Raw genomic sequence first — 20,878 nt, forward strand, 5'->3', positions numbered from 1 at the left:
GGACAATCCCATTTAGTTTCATTCGTAAAGAAAACACTTTTTGAAACTTTAGCCTCAGCACATCACTTTTGACGACTGGCAAAAAATAAAAAAAAAATCTAACTCAAAATAATCCAAATTTGAACAATTTGGCACTGTAAAACCCACATTTCTCTGTCACGATCATTGTTTAACAGACGGGAACTCTGATAAAGACATTTTTTGCATTTTTGGGTTTTGCATAAAACTTTAATCTTTAATTTTTTTCTCGGAAACGGTGACGTTTCGGAACGCAAAATTTTGCCATCATGTCAAACTGCGTGGTCTGATTTTGGGATTAAAATCTTTGCACTTTATTCGGGTACACCCTGTATGTTTTATGAGGGTACAGATTTTCGACACCACCCAATAAGAGATAAGTATGTTATACCAATTGATAGTGTGGCCCCCAGTTTAGTGTTAACGAGTATACATGAATGACCAATGTATTGTATTGTATTAGTAAAATTCATTAAAGTTGGTACTAATTGGGGTGTTTTGGAAAAGAGGGGGATATCGTGTCAAACGTCAATATGTCAAATGGATTTGTTTACACTAACTTACAAATTTAAATTTTTGAACTTCACTGGCTCTTAAAAACGGCACTGTAAATTGAAAGTACTTGGCAAAACACTAAAAATGAAATACCGGTCATTTCTTACATGGACCGGTGTGTAAGTTGCCATTGAAGACTTCGCAATGATAGGTTACATCCGTTACATTTAATACGAAGAGGTACTCCTAAACTCAAACATATTTGTATGTATGCTTATTATTTTTAAACTACAAAAAAAGTTGTGTTTGCCTTTGACAACAATTAATTGCAAAAAATTTAACAATGCTAGAATTTGAAGATTCCTTCAGAGTTTGACATAAGTAGGGCATTTCATCATAAAGTTAGTAATGTGTGCTTAATTTACGCAAATGCAGTAAGGTTGCAAACATTCATGAAGTAAAATCAGACAGTTTCCAACTAGAGTGGTTAAAGAGCTAATTTATAAAATTTTGAATTTACTACTTCATTGTGGACGAGTAGGCCAAGATTTCGGTTAAGATTGCATCACTTCTCTTGTCGTCTTCAATCCTTTAATTAGGTGATTAAACATTCGTGTTTCAAAAACACTATAGTAAACTGCTAGTCGGTAAGATTCTATTACTTCACTGTTAATAACAAACAAAGAAACCACTTATTTAAAAACCATCTCAATTTTTAAGGCAATAACCTCATATTTTTGGAAAAAATCAACAGTTTTTAATGTTATTCCAATGCGAAATGTAAATTTCTCATCAATGTTTACAAATTTTGGCGTTCCTGTCAAAATGCTGCCATGCATGTCGGCAACTTTTGGTGTTTAAAAATATCCCAATCAAGTACATTCCTCGACACAGTTTTTGGGTACAGTCCCAAATTTCGGGCCAGGATCGATCTTTGGACCTCACTAAAAGTTTGATATAAAGTATACATCTTATTACAAGCCATCCCGTCCATAAGCTTATTTCTTTTGCTTTTGAGTGTACTAGGATTGTTTAACCTTTTAAGGGCCGCTTTTACAAATCAGGTATAAACCCTGTATAAGTTCGGGGTAGTTATCCTAGGCATAATTTTATACCGCTGGTTATTCCTGGTATAAATGGTGACCAATTTTACAAGTACTTTTTCGATCTAGGTTAGCTATACCGGAGATAAGCGAAACTGGTAACACTGGAAACAAAATTCCCCAAGTTTTATTTAATTGTGTTTGTCAAATGAACGGACAAAGACGGTTTACGTTGTGGTTTGCAATTATTAAAATCAGAAAATGTTGATAAATGATGTGCCAATATTTGATTCGGATGATAATGAGGGAATTGTCGAACAACTTTTATAAGTACGAGGCCCTAAACGGTTTGTAGATTGATTTTTACGTATGTATTCATAATATTCATTCTCTATTACATTTTTTGGATAAGTTTATATCAGAAAACACAAAAGTTGCAAAAAAATAAAAAATTTCTCATGCAAATCATTATTTTTTAGCCGCGAATTTTGATGCAAAAGCTATTGTGACTGTGTTTGTTTTGAGCAGTTGACCATTGCAATCAATGCGAATATATCCGTTCGGAGCAGTTTGAGCGAAATATTATTTTGTGGATTTTTCCGGGCCGAGCAGTGTAAAGGTTAAAAATGAAGAAGTGCGTCATTTGTGGACACGTTAAACTTTTAAACAGTGATGTTTCTTTTTTTACAGTTCCTTCGGTAATATACACCTACATATTTATTTGAAAAATTACTCCTTAATCAACATGAAGATTAGTACAAAATTTTCTTAACCTCAAAATCACAAATTGACAATTAACTGACAGTCCTTCGCTAGAGTGTCGCCATCTATGTGAGGTTTTATCTGGACCCAAAAATACGACACATTTTTACAGTAGGGAGTTGACGTACCAGTCTTATATGTATCTTGGTTGTACTCAAGTTTATCTATTCTACGAACTAACCACTGATTGTAAAACCCTTTTCCAGGGTTTATCTAAGGAATAACGCTATTCTCAATTTATACCTGCTTTGTAAAAGCGGCCTGTTACAAAAGTATATACCGCAATCTCAATTTTTACAAAATTATACAGGAGGGCAAAAAAATTGTTTTTTTGGCAGTGTATGTATTTTTTTTTCAATGATTAATAGGTATCAAATCTTAGCTTAAGGTTAGATCTATTCCAAAATATAAAAAATAATTTCCAAATATTTTCACAACTGAGTTTGCGGATGTTACCGCTTAGACGACAATATACGTTTTGACATTTTTCTCATAAATTACAAAAGATGAAAATTTGAAATTTTGGGAAAAAAAATTAACGAATAAGACAAATCGAATGACAAGATTCACGTATTTGTGACACTTCTGATTATGTCGGAAGTAGTAGTCAACTTGCTTATTTAAAATGGAACACCTCATATATTTTTCCATTTTCAGATTTAACATCCAAATTAAGGGTGACTTTATGTATAATGTGCTATACTTAAATTGAAGCAGTTCAGAGATATCTTGATTTTTGTAAAACAATTGCACAACAGATGTGATTTTTTTTCCTTATAATTTATTTCAAAATCGCTACGTTAATTGGAAAATAAGCACAATATAAACGTACAATAAAATTTTGCGTTAACTTTATGTTTGTATTGAACATCTATTTCCTACCAAAAACAAGAAAAAAAGAAGTTGGAATGGTGTCAATTTAATTTTATGTGAATCTTTTATAATCAAATTTGGTGGTCTAATAGAAACAAAATATTCTCAAATATTTTTTCCTACGACCCCATATGAAAGTGGCATTTTCCACACGGTTAAATGACTCCGAAAGTTGATGTTTTCGTACTTCCATTTCCGAAAGTAAAAGTCACTAGTGTGATATTAATATATCCGCACAGACCTGTCAAAATTGACAGTTATTTTGAAATACAAATGTAATTCTTGAATTTTTGTCTTAAACATCTAGACGATTCACTGTAAAACAAGATGCATAATGGTAAAAATGAATAGGTTAGGTCGTTTCTGACAAGACAATTTTGACAGGTCTGTGCGGATATATTCATATCACACTAGTAACTTTTACTTTCGTAAATTGATGTACGAAAACGTCAACCATCTAACTATGTGGAATACGTCATTTTTATTCATATAAAACCTCATGGTCGTAAAAAATGATAATTAGAATAGATAAGAAATGAACTATTGTCAAGACTTATGGTTTCTTCCTGATGATGAAAGGTCGTAGGAAAAATAGTGTACACAACTCGTCAGAAAGTGTTTTTCTTGCAATCGTGCGAAATTGCTCACTTTCCGCACTTGTTATGTAAATATCTATTTTTGTAAAATGCAAATTTAATTTAATTTTTTTTAAATCGAGATATTTCACAAATGATACCATTTAGGTATAGCACGTTATAGGGGTGTCCCAGGAGTCGCGCCCCAATAAAGATGGTAAATTTCGAAACAAACATTTATGGCCATAAATAGGTTAATATTATAAATAAAGTTGAATAAATGCATGTTAACAATATTTTTTTTATATTTTTTTATCACTTTTTTAATTTCACATAACAAAAAAATTATACGTGTTGTTTAGTACTTTGCTTAGACTTCAAAACACCAACTTTCAAGAAAGGTAGTCAACATTAATTTCAATTTATCGCACAGTGTAATTAATTACATCCAATTGATTCACTGAAACTACAAAAGTCTGCTAGTACTAATTACTAATTAGGATTCTGGTTACAGTCGCATCACGTGAATATGATTGGTTATAGAACGAACTCTATTTTGAATACTTAAACGGAACCTTGAAATTTCTTATCATTTCCGATAAGTAGTTTTTCTTATAAATATCTACAAATCGTTTAGCGCCTCTCGTACTTATGAAAGATGTTCGACAATTTCCTCATCATCATTCAAATCAAATATTGGTATCTTTTATCAACATTTTGTGATTTTAATAATTTCAAACCACAACGTAAACCGTGTTTGTCCTGTTCATTTGACAAACAAAATTAAATAAAATTTAGTAAATTTCGTAATTTTGCTTAACCCCGGTATAGCTAACCTAGACCGAAAAAGTACTTGTAAAATTGGTCACCATTTACACCAGGAATTACGGGCGGTATAAAATTATATCTAGGATAAGGGTTTATACCTAATTTGTAAAAGCGGCCCTTAAAGGGTTAAATATTCTACCTTCCAGGTAAGTCCGAAAAAACACGCATTTTGATACTAGTGTACCTACTGGGCGCGACATTTCGAACGCCTGCAGGTACATCATGCCTAGCAAAAATATTATGTAATTAACTTTAAAAATATAAAAGGTTTAATATTCCCTCCAATACTTACTTTCAACACTACATTTCGTGACCGACATTAAAATGCGAAACGGCATCGGTAGTTTTACTGTACGTTTGCCGACACGAAAAGTATACAACGTAATACTAGACAAGCATAAAAAATACTTGTTTAAACATTTATGTAAATGTAGATAAGTAAGATAGATTTATTTAATAACATGAAGTTATTATTTGTAGATAGATAAAGAATTCTGAAAAAACACAAAAAGTAAACATTATAAAGGAAAAAGAAGATCGAACGTAAAGTTATTGAAAGAAGAAAAGACAGCGCAGCAATTTAAAGCAAAAATAAGTTCGAAACTAGAAATGGTAGATATCTTACAAAAACAGGAAATGAAGAACAAAATCAAACTCACAATCATACAGGTGTCCCAGAACTCGCGTCCCAAAGACCAAGGGAGGGTGCCGACAGAAATACAGGTGGTAAATTAAAACGAAAATTGATTAAGTTTAATAGTATTCGAGAAAGGATAAAAAATTAACAACCAATTCTGAAAGCTTCTTCTAGAAGTGGAGTAAAAGACCATCCCAATTTCCTAGGCAACGATAGTACAATGTTCATCTGACCAACTATGTGTCCATAATTACCGATTTTCAAATTCTGTTTAGTTCCGGGACACCTGAAGAACCTGCAAATTGCTAGCTAAAAACAAGCAAAAATAGAGAAACCCAGCAACAACACTGGGAGAGATCGAAAAATTTGCTAACTCGTTTAGAATGCCAATTCTACACCCGTGGATTCGTCCCACTAGTTTGCAACTCGTGGAGAAAACCATTCAATCGTGCAGAATCTGGGCCATTATCCAAAAAAAAAAACTAATTGGATAGATTTGCAAGTTCTTTTTTAAATGTCATTAAGTGAAAACTCCAGAATATTGAATAAAGTTTTGTACGCCATACGTAAATTAAATAACATCTATTCAAGATCTTAAGCGTAATGGAGGTGCCAACAGTAACACAGATGATGAACTCAAAAATGAAAATCGTCAAATTTTAACAGTGAACAGATAAATTTCATCAATTTTTGTCTTAAAAATTTTCGTTTTAAAATAATTATTTTATTTTGCTGTGTAGTTTTACTTCAGGCCACATTGTGCCATAAATGAGTCTTTTAAAGAGTGTCCACACCAAAGTAACGAAGAGCAACTATTTTGTTAGACTACTGAGGTTGTTACTTCATGTTGCTTTAGTTTTTTTTAGAATTAACACAGCAGTTACCAACGAAACAAAAAACCGCAACATAAACAATTTGTTTTGATGTAAATTACTACTACCTATAGTACTATACTACTCACAATTTTGGTTTTAGTTTTGGTTCATAGATTATCTTGCCGCTTTCAAGAGAGCCAAAACCGTCAAATTTAGTTCATTTTGGAACGATTGGAGGTTAGCAAATTCATCGGAAACTTTGTACGCTTCGATTAAGCTATGGTTTCCTAAGAAAACGGTGGCGTAATGTAGCGGCCGTAAGATAGCGGCAATGACGTCATAATAGCGGCAAGATAAAGCGCCCGATCGTAGAGGTGGGCTTGGATGTAAAGTTAGAAAACGTACAGGATAAAGTCATTAGTGTGTTGAACGACCATGGACGAACTTGACGTTGCTTCACTGGTGTGTTTAGAAAAAGAGTTAACTTCAGAAGAAGAACCCGAAAGGTCAAGTGAGATTCGACCTGTTCAAAATGCGCCCGAAAGAAAGTGCTTATGAAATTTTAATTCGTCGTCACCTGCAGTGCAGCAAAATTACATTAAGAAAATATTTTCGGGTCATCTTAGTGTTGTTTAAGTACATTTTAAACTATATAAAAGAAGCCATTGTGAGAAAACCCTATAGTTTTATAGCACCCTTATTTGACACTCGAATATACTTGATGCAATAAAGTAGTAAAAGTGCTTGTTATTATGATTGCAACTTATTTCTTTAATAGTAATAAAATTATTTTGTTATTTATATAAAAATTTGCTTCTCTAAAAGAATCTTTATGGAGAAAAAAATAGTATATATTTGAGGAGTTTTGCACTTATTTAATTATTCAGGCTTCATTTCCACTACTACAGTTTGTACATCAAGTTGAGATTTTTATTTTTAAGGATTAGTGTTAACGCAGGTGGGGTTAACTTCCAAAGTAAGGGTGCTGGTTTTTACAGTTTATTTTACATGTGTACATTGCTGTCTTACCGCCGACAACACACTGCTGGTGGCGGCGGCTAGCGCATCCCCACCACACATCTCTGAATCAGTGTGGCGCTTACCACGAAAATGCATGTGCGTTGGGTACGCAACAATTAGCTGTATTAATTTTGGGTAAATTTATGTGCTCTTTAAATTGTTAAATGAATTTAATTAATTTCTAAAGACGTCAAACTGATGAGAATATACGCATAGCATCCTAAATGCGGCAGAGATTCCACCACCGTAACGTCAAAAAACGTTACAAGAACAGTTGCCACCGTACAGGCCACCGCTGCAAATATTGTACGGCCGCTATTTTACACGACGGTGCTGGTGGTTGCTACCGTCCTCGAGGAAACCACGCCAATGCGTTTATACAGAAAGAATTTGTGGCTGTCATATTACGGCCGCTACATTACGGCACCGTTCTCTTAGGAAACCATAGCTTTAGAAATAAACGATGGCAAGATAATTTCAAACTTATCTTATAATATGCACTTATGTTTTTTTCAAGCCTTAGTTTTAGATTTTACTATTGTATACACCAAAGACTAAATTTTTTCTTTCAATACCTCTTTGTAACTTTTGAGTTTTTTTCAAAATTTCATCTAAAATACATGTGCTTTTTTAATGTGGAATTCTTTATTTATTCTGTGCTATGTAAAATACAACTTTGTTTAATAGCCAAAGAATTAACTTATTTAGACTGTATTTTTGATACTTCACTTTTCAAATTTGCGTAGTCCCTCTCGTCTGATGCTTTTGATGTAATTCCTCATCTGCATGTATGTCAACCAAATCGTCAGCCGATCTGGAATTATATACAAATAACTACGATAATAAACCCACAATGATAAAACGCAATAATATAACAGTACTCTGTTTGCCCAAGATGCGTTGTAGAACAATGCAAACAAAAACAAACGTTTTACAGTGCTAAATATATTGCAGAAGCAATGCCCATCTCTTCAAGCTGTAGCGTTTCAAAAATTTGCCGGTGAAGAGGGGCATAACAAATAATTAAATACTTTAGGGACCTCTTCAGATGCTTGGGTTTATAACATCACGGCGTTAAGGCTTTACGCTACGCATATACCCGGTATTATGGCTTACGATTTTTCGTTTTTGAAGCGCATTTTGGACTTTGAAAAATCGCTCGACCTTTGTATGTATGCGTCTCAAGTAGAGCTATGGAGGTGACATCTTCGAATTTTGAAAAAGTTTATAGTTTTGAAGTTATTAATTAAAAAACAAATCAAAAATAGGCAACCAACTGTACAACTAACCCAAATCATCTTCTTCAAATCTCATGATTTACGACCGCTCACTAGGGGGTCACTGACGTTCCGCCCAATTGTAATAAACTGCTGTCGGGTAAAAGTAGGTGAAGACCCAACTGGTCGCTCTCGGCTACAAACATCGAAGGTACTTGTAGCAAGTAATAGAAAAATAATATTTTTAAACTGAAATATATTTCACTGTTTTCCACACCACACTTGGGGTACAGAGAGACGGCGCGTTTTTTTTTAAGTGCTCTCCCCAATAGGCCTACTGCACTCTTTTGACTCTAACTATAAAACTACTTTATTCTAGAAATGACATTCCGGACATTTGAACGAACATAATTTATGTCTTTCTTTAAAATGCTTCTAATCGCTTGTTCTCGGCTAACTCTAGAATCTATTATTTCAGGAAGTAAGGCATTCATATAAAATTTTTCCAAATGGGAAACCATAAATGTATTCCAAAAATCATTGTCTCTCTCTACAATTGTACATATATTTCAAATCTAGTTTTGTATAAACCACAAAAAAACATCTATTTCGTTTAGTAATATGCAGCTGACCTTGAATTTGATACATATAATTATGGGACTGTTTTAATTCTATTGTACCTTCGTTATTAGGATTAATTTGACAGAAATCTATAAGTTTTTCGTTTACCACTCTTTCAATGGTGCTGTTTCTTGCTGAATAAGGACATTTAATTTAAATTATCGCATAAGTTCCAATTAACCCATCAGGGGTGGCGCCTAAAATTTTTTTATCATCGTCTATAAACAAACCGCAATTTTGAACTTTTAAACCCGGGATTTCCATAAATTTATTTGTGGATTTTTCTTCATTATCAACTCCGTATTTTAATGCATTCGGTAGTTTTTTTGACCTCTAACCAGAATCATATAACAATGACTTTACCGTGTTTGACGTGTCTGTTCCGTCTCTCATTTTACAAATTTTTCCGAAATTACTCGATGTCAATCTAATTTGCCGTTCTTTGTTCCATTCATCACTATGCCGCTGCTGAACTGTTTTTCTTTCAATATCTAAACCATTGGCCAATCACAGCTCATTTAAAAACATATTTTTTTTGGTTTCCTACTCCTCCAATGATATGTCCGGAACTACTTCGTTGGATTCTGAGTTTTTGTTACACGCACCATAATCCGAATCTGCACTTTGTAAAACATTCTGCCATTACGAACTATGGAAACTGGAAATTTGCGGATTTTGTACATACATTTTCCATTAATTGAAAAAAAAATTACGTCTGTAAAATTTTTGCCTACTAGAACCAGAAATTTCACGGGCTCAAAACGCAGAGAAACTCAAATCCTGATATTTTAACTCATCTTTGGTCCAACAGGAATTTATTGTTCCAACCGCTGGGTTTCTTAAGGCGAGTGCCAAGACATTTTTCTTATGGAGAATCCCATGTAAAGTATCGTCTAAATATTTCGCTTATTTTTTCATGTATCAGTTTCGTTCTTATTCTCAACTGCTTGTATTCATATTTTCTTCTAAAACTAAGAATCAAACATTGGAAAAAACATTTAATTTAAAAGTTAAATGACTTGAAAATTCGATAATTTAGGGGTAGTTTTACGAATAGAAGTTTATGTCCGATTTTTGTGAATTTTTAAACTTAGAATTAGTAAAGAATACTTTCAAAATCACTTTCCCGCTAAATTTAAATCGATATCATTAAAATTGGTTTAGTTATGAGAGAGATAAACTAAAAAATTTTCAATCGAAGCTCTGAACTTTGCAGATAATTTACGATTCGGCTGATTTACAAGCGTACCCTCATTTGCGGTTTCTTGACCAGCTTTGGAAGTTGTAAATCAAGGGATTTCTTTTAAAATTTTTACCTGCTTGTTTCGCACAGAGGATAATAAAATGGTTACAATTAGAAGAGCGTTATTAAAAGTGCTAATAAGTACAAGCACATCGAAGTTTCATAATGCTTGATGTATGAAATTATAGAAACAACTATGTAGTATGAAAATTCGTTTAATTTATAGTCATGTTTTCAACTAAAGTCATTCAATGACTCACGAATTAATTTCTCGACTATTTCACGGTGTTGGACGTAAAATTTAGAAAAAGAAATTTAATAAAATTGTAATTTATTATTATTTTTCTTATTACATATTTTATTATTTATGTTTATTTTTTTCTTATTTCACTAGAATTTAAAAGTTCATCAATGAATAAAAATGTTGAATGAAACAAAATTGTTTTGAATGGTATGACTCTATGGAGCGACCTGACCGGATGCAATTTACCTGATGTTTGCAATATTGGATTAGAGTTTATCTAAGAAACTGACCGGAGTTTTACTAGGTGATGACAATTTCTTTCATTTTGCCGCCGGCCGGTTCAACTCTACTGAAAAAACACTAAATCTTGTTCCTTTGAGAACAATATAATTTTTTTTTTGGGAGAATAAAAAGGTTGACTTCTGGTAACTAGAAAACAATGGAACATACATTGTAAATTCAAATCATAATTGGTATTACCAAATCCAAGGGCAGTTAAGAATAACACGAAAAAAAATGTGTATTCTGGGTGCTTGGTTTGGACAAGAAAGTGATATGAAATATGAATAAATTTATGAAGACACAACTTTTTGGAAAAAAAAATGGAACCAAAATTGATTAAGTTTTATTTTGATCACATGTTGCTGGAATTAATTGACTCTAGGAAACAAAGATTGTCTATTCCGATCCGCCGTCATTGAGTTTGTATTACCTATGTATTAGTTAATTGTCAATATTATAAATAAGTATCTATTATGTAAATACCACTTTTCTTATAAATACTTACTAACATGTACATATTATACACATTATTATACTATGTATTTTGTATCTTTTGAGTATACCTTCGTACCAAATACGTATCTATTTGGAAACAAATAAAATTAAACATAAAACAGATAAGTTTAGTTTTTTTTAGAAAACTTCTGTTTGGCATTCTAATATTAAATAATACTTTGATCTATTTATTATTTGACTAATTATTTTTTGAACAACGTACTGATGTACTTACAATTTTAAAATAAAAGTTTTTTATTCATATTATTTTACCCATGAAAAAGTATTTCTACCAGACAGAGATAAAATAAGCATTTATTATTTTACAATCACTTTACGATAGCACAGTAACGGGTGTTGTAAACAGAGGTACCGCTTGACAACCTTCCCGATGTGACAGCTCAGCTCGAATTCTGACCAGCGACGAGTCTTGGTATACTCGCCTTTTAAAGGCTTTAGCCTCATTTCCACGGTCCGTTCTAGAGAAAACAGAATTTGATTTACGATAGAATTTGAGTTATTGCACCATATTTTGCCGTCAGAAAATTTGCAAATCCTATTGCACCCTTGGTTTACAATCCTCTGTTCCGATTCGGGCTGACAAGCTGGTTGAAACGCCGAACCACCACACGAACACGGACATATACAGTAGAGAGCGAAAGTTTGTCATATTTGGTTTTTGATATGAAATATATTTTTTTGTTTTAGTTGTTAGATTAAATCTAATTCGAGCACATTTAGAAAAGATTTTTACAATAAAAAAAACTAATGACACATTCAAAATAATAACTTAACAATATTTTTTTTTTAATAATTTACGAGAGCAAAAGTTTGTCATACTAATTTTCTGATTACTGATACATTTTTCTTATTGATAGTAGACTATGTTCTTTATAATCTGTGATTGTCAATTAACAAGTGCGTTACTGAAAAAGTGTTACCTGACAAAATGGTAAAGACAGGTAAAAATGTTACCCCTGAAGTTCGTAAACTAATTGTTGAAGCTGTTCAATCTGGAAAAACACAGAAGGACGTCGCCGGACAGTTTCATATGGTGGTGTTTTTCGCATTGCTAAAAAGCAAAATGTTTATAATAACGTGAAGGATCTTCCTCGGTGTGGTAACCCGAGAAAAATTTCAAATCAATTGAACAAAATTATTAAAAGAAAATCGGTTGCCGACCCAAAGAAAACTGCCGTCGATATTTGCAAAGAACTGAACATGGAGATTGGCCTTACAGTAAGCAGATGTACCATAGGACGTATTTTGCGTAATGCAGGATTAAACGCACACGCTCCTGTGAAGAAACCCCTTGATATCTCGAAAAAACCGAAAAGTGGGAATCCAATTGGTATTAAGGCATCGGGACTGGACTGCCAATGATTGGTCCATAGTGCTTTGGTCAGATGAATCCAAGTTTAAATTGTTCGTTAGTGATGGTAGACGATACATTAGGCGTCCAAGAGGAGAAAGATTTAATCCACGATACATGACACCAACAATGAAACATGGTGTTGGCGGCACTAATGTTTATAGGTGTTTTTCATCCTTTGGTGTTGGTCCCCTAGTAACGATTGAGGGTAATATGGACGCCCTTATCCTTGAAAACAACATGCTGTCATATGCCCGAAGGAAAATGCCTCGTGCTTGGATCTATCAAATGGACAACGATCCGAAGCATCGATCCAAACTTGTGACAAAGAAAATCCGTCTTCTTGAGTGGCCCAGCCAATTCCCGGATCTCAATCCAATAGAGCATTTGTGGGATGATCTGGCTAATCGTGTTGGCTGTAGAACTCATAAAAATACGCAAGAATTGTATAATTTGTTGAGCGAGTGCACTCGAGAAAATTAATTTGTCGACAATTTGACATGCGCTCGGGATATTACTAATGAAAATTTTTTCTTTGTCGGGTCAAAAATATTAGTGGTACAAATTTACATTTATTTTTATTCATTAATTTATTTATAAACAAAATCAAAGAAAGTCTAGAGTTTGGTAGCTGTCAATACTTTTGCAAAATTCAGTGACACACTTGTACACAAACTGGAGTTGTTTCTGAAACAAAAAACTTATTTTTCGTACAACAACTTGAGGTACCACTACCTCTGAGTCGACAAACTTCCTGCCGCTTCTTCGTGCAACTCTAACAGCACTGCAGGCGTCAATTTCCGCCTCGAATTGTTCTATGACGTATGACGCAACAACAAACAAACCACTAGCAGTGCAACCATCACTAGAAAAATGTTGTTCAATAAACTAGAAAAAGTACACCGAGGACAAACAGTTGTACTCACCTACACAAAATTAAAGTTGGTCTAGGTGGAACTATTTTTGTAATACCATCCACCAATGCAACAAAATGCTCAATGGAATTGGGCACCAACTTTTTCTGCTTCCAACCGTTAAAATCAAGCACAGAAACATTTTTTTCGTCAATAATCTGCAATTAATTGTTGAGTTTTTTGGTATCACACCGTGTACGTACTTTTTTGGTGACAGCGTCATAAATCAATAATGAAAACTTGAGGACTGAGCAGTACGATGTTCGACTTGCTTTGGCCAAATTGAGCTCTATAACCTCTTTAGCCCCTCTGTATAAATGGCTTTCGAATGGAACTCTCTAGGAATCATTAACACTTATTGGAGTATTTTTTGTGTTCACGTGTTACCTTGTTTAAAAATGTGATTACTTCAATGGATTCATGAGCCACCATAACCCAAAACGGTGCGAAATTCTCCATTGATGGTTCTTGTGATACGAGAAATTTACCGTCGCATCCATAACGAATCGCTAAATGTTTTTGTTAAAGAATCGTATTTTTGCTTTTTGTACTAACCTGAAACGACCAAGTTTTGCTCCCCTTTACTTTCTGCTTTAGGAGTCAATTTTTGGAGCATTGTGTCATGTTCACATAAGATATCCACGTACTCCAATTGGTGTTTCAAACGTTGTTTATCATCAGATTCGTTGAATGGATTTTCTTGGTCCATCAGACATTCCTTGACTGTAAAGTGAGCTAAAGCGTAGTGCTCCTACAACTGGAATTAACATCTTTCTTGTGGATTTAAATGCAACTCACCAATTCTTTCACCATGAAAAGTCGTTGCTGCTTCAAATTTTGAGTCAAGTTATAAAAATTGACTTTTCCCTGGTCTTTGATCATTTGTGGAGCCAAGTGGCATATGATGATAACTCCAGTTCTGCCAACGCCGTACCTAAAAGATCAGTTAGTTCCAATGGTAAAAAATATAAGAAACAAACCCAGAATGGACAAGAACAGGACTGCACATTCGATCATTCTTTTGCAAAAACTTGATGGCGGGCAAAAGGTGATTAGGAAAATACCTCAAAGACCCATTTTATTTGAAACTGAGTAATCAATATTTTAGTTCCACCATAAGAAACTTGAAGTTGCCTTCGAGTATAACAATCGTAAATGTTTTGGCTGAGTGATGTTATTACCATTCTGCCACATTCGTAAATTTCATATTCATTCGGGGGCCAGTATTCTGCACACATTCTCTAAAATTTATATGGTGATAGAAATAGAGAATAGTAAAATAAGGGAAATGTACTTCTTAGTTTTCAAAAGTGTTTGACGTCATTATGATTATTTCAATGTTCTCCTGCCAAATCATCCTCCAAAAACTTTTAACTGTTTTAAATTTGGGTCCTTGGGCCGCTATATAAGCCTTGCTGCGATTATAGCCCTTAAAAACGAGAGAATTACCAAATATGACAATTTTACTTCTTATTCAAGCAGTAAATAATTACGAAGAATAATTACGTCAATATAACTGGCATTGATGTAGTCTCCTTCCCCAGCTCTAGGCAAATTCCTCAGGATAACTCTGTTGCAATCATCTAAAAAAATTAAACAGTAATCGCAATAAATTGAAACTCCCGAAAAATTTTTATACACGGTAAATACTCCTCTCGTTTTCTGTTCTTGTCAATATTAAAGGCTTGCAGACCAATTGTTATAGACTGGGTTTTCTTTATTTCAAAATTCTGAAATGATATGTAAAAATTAGAACAATAAATAATATATCAACAAACAACTTGCATCAAATTCTTGTTTTATTTTATTGCAAAACTCTTCGGTCAAAAATTGGGCGAATTTTGTCACTTCTATAGCGCTGAACATTTCTAAATTACATAACAAGAGCGGGGCCTCAGCTTCAAATTTCATACCTTCAGACTTATCTAATTTATGTCTCAAAAGCTCTGTTTCGTCACTTTTTTGTCGACGGCTTTTGCTCCTCTTTAAATAAAAACACACAAAAATAATAATAAGAGAACGCATCCAGTTGAAACGGATGATACGTAAAGAAGTTGACGTTTTCCTACTTTAGTTTCAGCGTGTTCTAAAAATTCTGCTTGTTTATTATGAATAGATATGTTATATAAATCCTACCTATTCTAAAATGCAAAAATGGACTATCCTTGTATCTTGCGTTGGTGAAGGCTCTTACAATCAACCAATAATTCTTATTGACTTCTAATGGCGGATTAGAGTCGTTTGCTGCACCAGAACCTATATTAAAAGAACTGTTTTGGTTTCTAGTACTTGATGCGCCGGTAAAAGGGTTCCAAAAGTTAGAAGTCAACTGCGTCAAGTTTTCCGGTATGGACGGCCATGTTTTGTTACTTCCATCCCAACATCCATAATCTGTCTTTGGCTTCACATTTTTGGTAAACAAGATTAAAGCGTATGCAACAATTTCACCATTATCTTCATGAAATAAATTTTTCGAAAATACAAAATTTGCCTATGTACCATTTATCGTTAGCCTACTTGAACTTTTGCTTAAAACTGGAACTAAAATTTCAATTAAATGAAATTTCTGTTCTGCGCGATTACGTACCACCGCTATTGGTTTCCAATTGAGGTAAAGAAATAGAAGGCGATGTAAAATTTGTTGACTGTAGAGTAACATTGATGGAATACTTTCGTAGCGGCTGTAAAACAAGATCTGAAGAAGTTTCGTTTGTTTCGAAACAATCTGTTAGGTTTGGAAAATCAGTTCTTTGCCCGCAGTAACACACTTTCAGATTGGTCAAATTTGTGCTAACAAGCCTATGAGTCACTGTCACAGTTTCAAGGTGTGTTTCGTTCGGACAACTCTGTTTGGAGTGTACTTTAACAATTATCTTGTGGAAATTATTGTGATCGATAGAAGGAAAAGTGAATTGATAAACGTCGACGTCGGTTGTGTTTCTAACTATTTCGAATGCATAATCTGGTGGTTTGCCTTCAAAAATTCTTGTAAAATTCATCCCTCATAACTGCTCTGCTCTTAAATTTTTTCCACTTTCGTCAGATTTGCAGCCAATGATCAATTGTGAAGAACCACCTAATTTGAATTTCAAGTTTACAGATGTATCGGTAAGACTAATGGAGGCAAGTTCAAATAATTTTCGTTCTAAAAACAAAAGGTCCTAAATTAAGTTTTAACATTTTTTTAGTTTTTACGTAATGCTCAAATCATGTATTTAATTGTTTTATTCATCTCGGATTGGATTGTAGAGTGATCTTCTGAGTTAACACTATTCGTACAATCACTCCATAGGAAATCTAGGAAACTGTACAATACATTTTGTCCAAACTTTCCGCTACGCTTTAAAATATCGTTGTTTAAACTAGGGGAAATTCTTTTGTATGTATTTTTCGTCTTATCAAAAAAAAAAGTTTTGTTTTCAAAGAATTCGCTTGCAACTTGAAATGTATTACCAAAAATTTTCAGAATTTGACAACTTACTACTATTTTGGAACAAACATATCTCACTATTTTTTGTCAAGACTATACAGTAAAATCATCCATTCCTGTCATTTTGTTTAAAAGTAATTTTTTCGTGATTACTATGATCTAATTTCATGACTAAAAACTGAATTTCATAAGGTGACTGCACAGAGAAACATAATGACGATTGCAGAAAGAAAGTCTTGGACTTGGCAGAAACTGTTTCTAAGCCTGAAAATTGACATTAATTAATATTCTCACTTTGGAAACAAGATCCCTCGTACTCAAGAAACGTCGGTCTGTCACAGGACCTTGTAAAATTTCCGTTGCGTTGCGAAGAACCCAATCATTCCAATTTATTACCTGCAACTTTTTTTTTTCAAAAATCGTTTTGTTTTTAAACTGTCTGCATAGAATACAACCTGTTAAATAAGTATTCGTTACTTCTTGGCAATGACAATAGTGCAGAATCAATACTAACATCAAAAACAAAAACATTTTCTTCGTAGAAAATATTTCCAGTCACAAAAATAAGTTAGGATTACAATGAATCTGTAACAAGTATATTTATTAAATAGATACATTTAAAGAAAAGCTGAAAAAATATATAGGTATATAGTTTTTGCTAATAAGCTTTCATTCTTTAATTCAATTTTATGTCAGCGTAATAAAAATAGTAATAATGATGATTAACTATGGAAATAGCACAACCATCATAAATCTCAAAAAAATACTTTGTAAATAGACAACTTATACAGGGTGTTCAAAAAATAGCGGACCAACTGATAAGAACGTCAAACTCTAAGACGCTGTGAATTGGAAATGCTGTTTAAAATTTTTATTTGAAGCTTTGTAAGGGAGCAAAATAACTTTAAATATTGCGAAAAACGGCAACAGTGTTCAATTCTTTCAGTAATTATTAGGAGTATAATTTTGAGACCAGAGCAACACTTTGGTAGTTACAATTATTAATAAATCATGTAATTGGTTACTATGGTTTGCAATTAATTTTGATAACACCTGACCAGTAAAAGTCACAAAGCAGATCAAGAACCATTTGTTCTCTTCTTGGTGTGCGAATAGTCCTGGGTCCTCCATGATCCTGATAAATTTGGTTCCAATCGGCCCGTCTCACGTACCTGTTGATAAACTCGTTGAGGGAATTTGCCAGTTAGGAAATTCACAAGCCTTACTGCCCCTTACTGCTTCTCGACTGTTTCCATCACGTGTCGGTATATTCATTAGTAATATCCCGAGTGCATGTCAAATTGTCGACAAATTAATTTTCTCGAGTGCACGAAGTGCACGAGAGAAAATTAGGAGGCAATTTGGCATGCACGAGGGGGTATTTTGGCAGACTATTTCCTGAGAAAAATTTCATCGATACTCTAAACAATTTTTTGGTTTAAAAATTGGTTTCTTTTAAATTTTTAAACGATTCTTGACCGTAATCACATTTTCATTGACCGGTATCCAAGGGCTTTGTTGTGACAACAATTTTGTGAAAAAATAATTTCAAGATGAGTTTGCGTTTTGGCCAGAATACAGAACAAATAATAAACGCTGCAGTGGACAAGTTAACTCCACAGAACACAAAAAAGTCAAGAGATTCTGCATGGAGACAGTTTGAACAATTTTGTGATGAAAGAAAATACACCATCGAACAGGAAACTTCTATGTCGCAACTGGCGCTAATTCTTAAAGACTTCGCTTTCAATATGAGGCGCACTAATGGAGAAGAATATAAAGAGGGTGTTGTGAAGACAATTTGGAATACAATAGCGAAACTGTTGCAACAAAAATATTATAATGAGTTTAACATTGTTTTTGATCCATTTAAAGACGTCACGTTTGAGTGTGCTCGAACTGCAAGAGATGCAAAGAGGAAAGAGTTGCAAAAGAATCCCGAAAAAAGAAAAATGAGTGCATCTAGTTTATCAGAACAAGAAATTGATCAAATGTGTACTATTTGGGACGAGACAACTCCGAATTTTAACAATTGTTCATTCTCTTAAAAGAAATAAAAATTTAAATTTAGTCTTTTTATTCATAAATGTCGGATCTGATAATATGCACTAATGCAAATTATCGATAATTGCACTAGTGCAGTATTATCGCTAAAACTTGATCGTGATTGGTTGAAAATAAAACATTGCAGCTTTCTGATTGGCTTAAATTTTTCGAAGGAAATAGTCAACAAAATTATCCATCATTAGAGAAATAAACTCCTTGGTGACACCTAAAAAATGTTTGATTTTTCTAAAAAAGTGGTCATTGTCAGGCACTAGACAACAATTCATTACTGAATTCTTGAAGTGAAATGTTGCCAAATCAATTTTGCGCTTTTGAGTTTGATTTTAAAAGTGCAAAATAACGTTTTGCATCAACATTTAAGGCATTTAAGGCATTTAGGTATGTAAATATCACCCAAAACATGAACTCTAGTAGAATTTTGTAAACCTTGAGTTCATTATAAGGAAAAATTTGTGCCATAAATAGCGCCCCTTTAAGTGGCTGTAGATTTCCAACGAAGCACTCAATAATTGAAAAAACTTAATTTAGCTACTAGTTATTATCTGAAGATTCACGTAGTGAATAGTTGGTCCGCCATTTTTTGAACACCCTGTATTTATAATACAAATTAAGAAAAACTTAACTTAACTTTTAAAAATGCGAATACTAATAAGCCACGGATGTCATACAACCTTTTAATAAAAGTGATTAAGAAATAATGAACAAACCAATTTGACAAAGACAATATGAGTTGCGTTATTTTGCATTTTATAACCTGCACCACCATAAGCAACAGAGGTTACAGCCATCATCTTTTTGTCAAAAAGAAAGAAATGGAAATATAGTGTCGGTGAAAACTTTTGGTTTGGATTCCTCCAAGGCCTGGTTAAACTTTAAGAAAAATGAATTACGCCTGTAGGTAAGACCAATTTTTAAAAATGCATTTTTACAGAGGTTCAAATAAATAAGACATACATAAACATTAAACAAAGCGTTATAAACGTTCTACGCGAGATTATTGACTGTGTTGAGAGTATTTTTTCAATTTTTTTTTGTACCAGGTGGAACATTAAAAAAAGCAATTTCAATGGGAAAAAGCAAAGGTCAGGACTCATTTATTTTCAGACTTTCACCTAAAGATACCTACTGTGTAGTATTTCGTAGAAAACTGGTAAGTATTTAATTTGACGAGTGAATCAATACATACATTTGGTATAAGATATTTATATTTTTGCTTTTACTTCAATCTAATGATAAACGGAAATTTCCGTTGATACAAATGTACTTACACGCCCTAACTTTACACGGTTTTATCAATTTTATCTCCCCTTTGTGCAAATAATGTAAATTTAGAATTTCCGACATATCAAGACTAACAATAAGTTTAAAAACTATATTTTCAATGCTACTACATAAATATGGTATTGTATTTACTAATCCAGTTGTCTGCCTGCCTGCCTGACTGATTGAAATTCTTTCATACCAAAAATTATTGACTTGAAGCAATTATCTTGAGATTCGTTGTGTCATAGACATTCTCTAATTGACACCTTTGTAAATTCAATTATAAATTTAACCATTTAGATTTTTACTTAAATTATAACTGAGAAGTTATTTTTTCAATACTTAAATCCTATTTTGACTGACACTGGGTTTGATATAAAACTGGAATTATTTTGAGTAAATCTAACAATGTGTATTTTTATTCAGTGAAAAACCTCTTGCAAAAACGTTGTGTTATCCTCTTATGCCAAAATAGTTAAAGTAAATTTGAACAAACTTTAACAAATTTTTGTTTTTTTTTCCCCTTTCTCAAAATGTATGCAATGGATTTATTGAGTTTTCAAAAATAACTCGTCTTAGTCTGACCTGATCTGACCTGACCGAAGCTTAAGTATCATAAGTTCCAGCTTTGGCTTGCTTGCCCTATTATTATTATATTCCAATT

At 33.2% G+C, this 20,878-nt stretch overlaps 1 protein-coding gene across 1 annotated transcript; it reads right to left on the reverse strand.

Moving 5' to 3' along the window:
• Positions 1–14,004: 14,004 nt before the first annotated feature.
• LOC148176740 (tyrosine-protein phosphatase non-receptor type 5-like) lies at positions 14,005–14,463 on the reverse strand. Its single transcript, XM_088032799.1, has 3 exons — positions 14,435–14,463; positions 14,253–14,388; positions 14,005–14,205 (listed from the first exon to the last, which is right to left on the reverse strand). Exons 1-3 carry the CDS (start codon positions 14,461–14,463, stop codon positions 14,005–14,007), a joined length of 366 nt encoding a protein of 121 aa, XP_087888925.1.
• Positions 14,464–20,878: the final 6,415 nt, after the last annotated feature.

The sequence above is a fragment of the Gnatocerus cornutus genome, chromosome 3 (assembly GCF_029298725.1).
Source record: "Gnatocerus cornutus isolate USDA-ARS CGAHR chromosome 3, icGnaCorn1.1, whole genome shotgun sequence".
NCBI classification, from domain to species: Eukaryota; Metazoa; Arthropoda; class Insecta; order Coleoptera; family Tenebrionidae; genus Gnatocerus; species Gnatocerus cornutus.

Excerpts from the sequence above, each read along its gene's own strand:
- LOC148176740 (XM_088032799.1), bottom strand. The coding sequence starts at position 14,463 with ATGTGCAGTCCTGTTCTTGTCCATTCTGG. Across the intron at positions 14,389-14,434 it reads CCTGTTCTTGTCCATTCTGG|GTACGGCGTTGGCAGAACTG; the intron begins GTTTGTTTCTTA and ends CTGATCTTTTAG. Across the intron at positions 14,206-14,252 it reads TTTTCATGGTGAAAGAATTG|GAGCACTACGCTTTAGCTCA; the intron begins GTGAGTTGCATT and ends TTCCAGTTGTAG.